This window comes from Puntigrus tetrazona, chromosome 13 (genome assembly GCF_018831695.1).
Source record: "Puntigrus tetrazona isolate hp1 chromosome 13, ASM1883169v1, whole genome shotgun sequence".
In the NCBI taxonomy this organism is placed as follows: domain Eukaryota; kingdom Metazoa; phylum Chordata; class Actinopteri; order Cypriniformes; family Cyprinidae; genus Puntigrus; species Puntigrus tetrazona.
The window spans coordinates 20,574,308-20,576,807 of record NC_056711.1 but is presented as its reverse complement, the minus strand read 5'-3'; the positions used below and the strand labels follow the sequence as shown (position 1 = coordinate 20,576,807).

The 2,500-nt window shown below is 39.2% G+C and overlaps 1 protein-coding gene across 3 annotated transcripts in view; it reads left to right on the top strand.

The window, feature by feature from the left end:
• Positions 1–2,500, top strand: part of mypn (myopalladin) — a 23,670-nt gene that overhangs the window by 19,182 nt on the left and 1,988 nt on the right. For 2 of the 3 annotated variants that reach the window (XM_043255695.1, XM_043255694.1), the window contains 4 exons: positions 361–487; positions 1,093–1,300; positions 2,239–2,404; positions 2,475–2,500. The exon at positions 2,475–2,500 is cut by the window's right edge and continues 108 nt beyond it. In XM_043255695.1, coding sequence (XP_043111630.1) covers positions 361–487; positions 1,093–1,300; positions 2,239–2,404; positions 2,475–2,500 — 527 coding nt within the window. Of the gene's footprint in view, positions 1–360; positions 488–1,092; positions 1,301–2,238; positions 2,405–2,474 lie in introns of those variants that run through there. The other variant, XM_043255696.1, reaches the window with a different exon arrangement.

Sequence of the window (2,500 nt, the reverse complement as noted above, 5' to 3'; positions counted from 1 at the left end):
TAGTTTACATTTAAAATGCAATAAAATGTAATATGCTTCTTTATTTTTATGTATGTATTTTAACATGTACAGATCAGAATAAGCATGTTTTGAATATTGTTTCACAATTAATCGCATTATTTTATTTTATTCTCCAAAAACGTATTTGAAACCTGAAAACCAGACGCTTTATTTACATTTAATCTGCTTTCTATTGACATAAAAAATGGCTTTGGGTGGTTTCTTGTGATGCGGTCATCTAAACGTCTTCGACCCGTGCAGAAAAATCCTAAAGAGGCCGCAAATGCTAACTCCTAGAAAAGAGCTCCGCTTCTTCTCTGCTGATGTTTCCGTCGCGTCTCAATGCTGTTTTCTTCCCAGAGTCCGAGCGCGTGTACAGGAAGTGGAGGGCGAGCCGGCTCAAGAGCGCTTCTTTCGTCCGCACTTCCTGCAGGCCCCGGGAGACATGTCTGCTCACGAGGGACGCCTCTGTAGGTTAGACTGCAAGGTACTGGAGACGGTCCAGCGGGATCCCGAAACGCGTCCGAGCGCTTGCAAGGGGCCGAACCTCACTGCATTAGGGGTCCTGGCACGTTTTTAGCCGTTTAATGATGCATGCACAGTGAAGAATTAGCTGAAGAGGTGTGGAGACATGCTATGGTTGCACTTTACTTCACTGAACACGAAGCTTCCCTTCCAGACGTATTAAAAAGAGCGTTTAATTTAAGCTTTTTTTGCTCGCTTAATATATGTGTGCACATGCATATTTAAGAAAAAACGTTTATTTCTGTATTAGATGCTTGGTTTTAATGCATGAATGCATGGTTTTGATAAATTAAAACGAGTTGGCGATAACGTTTTAGATTTCGTTTTAACAGCTTGCATCCATTTTGCACTTGTTTTATGCTTTTACCATTAGTTTGATAATGCATATTTGCAGCGTGCTTTAAAACAAACGCGCTTTTAAGCAGCTGTGTACTTCTCCCAGGGAAGACTCCGTTCTGTCACATAAACGCGTTTAAGCTCTTTTTGTCTGATTCTAAAGCGGCTGCGCTCACTTTTTTTTGTCGTCCAGTGCGATATAAAGCACGTTCTGCGCGCTCTTCTGTGCAGGTGAGCGGTTTGCCTCATCCTGAGATCATGTGGCTCCTCAACGGACGGCCCATATACCCAGACCTCACTCACCGGATGCTCGTGAGGGAAAACGGGATCCATTCTCTGGTGATTGATCCTCTGACTCAAGCCGACGACGGGACGTACACCTGCATCGCCTCTAATAAAGCGGGACAGAGCTCCTTCTGCCTGGAGCTCAGAGTCGTGGGTAAGAGCCGGATCGCTTCTAGAAAAAAATGCGCTTTGGTCAATCATAATTATGACTTAATTGTGGCATTATGAGACGAAAAGTCGGAATTGTAACGATACTAATTATTTGTGATAATTGATCTCTGCTGGCGTGATATTGATTTTTATTCAATTCAAATGAAAATTTAAGTGTCATTTGGTCATTTGTTCTCGCAATTATTATTTTCGTTTTATGACATAATTGATTTTTATGTAAAAAAAAAAAATACATTAGTAAAAATAATTAATAAATTATTAATAAAAATATTTATTTTATTTTATTGATTTTTATGTAAAAAATATATATACATTATTAAAAATAATTACTAAATTATTTAAAAATATTTATAAAAATATTTATTTTATTTTATTAATGAATTAATCAAATAAATTCATAATTCTCACTTTTATGCCGCGCCAAAATTATGTCTCGTGTTCATAAAATGTTTCACTACTTGTCGTGATTTCTGCTTGCCCTAAATATTTAGATATTAATAACGATTTTTATAAAAGTTAATTGTGGCATGAGCAGGGCGAGCTAAAAAATGAAAATATGAAATACGGCAAAATGATGACGTGAAAAGTCGTCAGATAAAAAGCTAGAATTATGGAAAAAGTTACGATTATTAAATTAAATGATGATGAAGTGAGTTATGACTAGTTAAAAATTGACAGTAAATAATATTTACTATACATTTGGTATCATTGTAATTTATCTCATAGTTATAGTGGTTTATCTAATCGTGTCATAATTTGACTAACTCCGATTTTTTTTCTTTTTATGTCATCGTTTCGACTTATTAAATGATAAAGTTGTCACCGTGGCATGAACTCGCAACTGTCAGAAAATAGCCAGCGTTTTTTTTTTTTTTGTGTGTGTTTTTTCCACGCCCCCTTCCCTGTGGACCAAACACGCAGAAAAGGAGCTGAAGCAGGCGCCTCACTTTGTGGAGAAGCTGCAGAACACGGGCATCGCGGAGGGCGCCCCGGTGCGTCTGGAGTGCAGGGTGGCGGGAATGCCCCAGCCGCTCATCTACTGGAAGAAAGACAACGACACCATCCCTCACTCCAGAGACCGAGTCAGGTGAGTCCGCTCGCCTCGAACGCCGCCGATGAATGCCAAACGAATACTCCTCAAATCCTTGTTCTCCCAGCATGCATCAGGACACCACGGGCTACG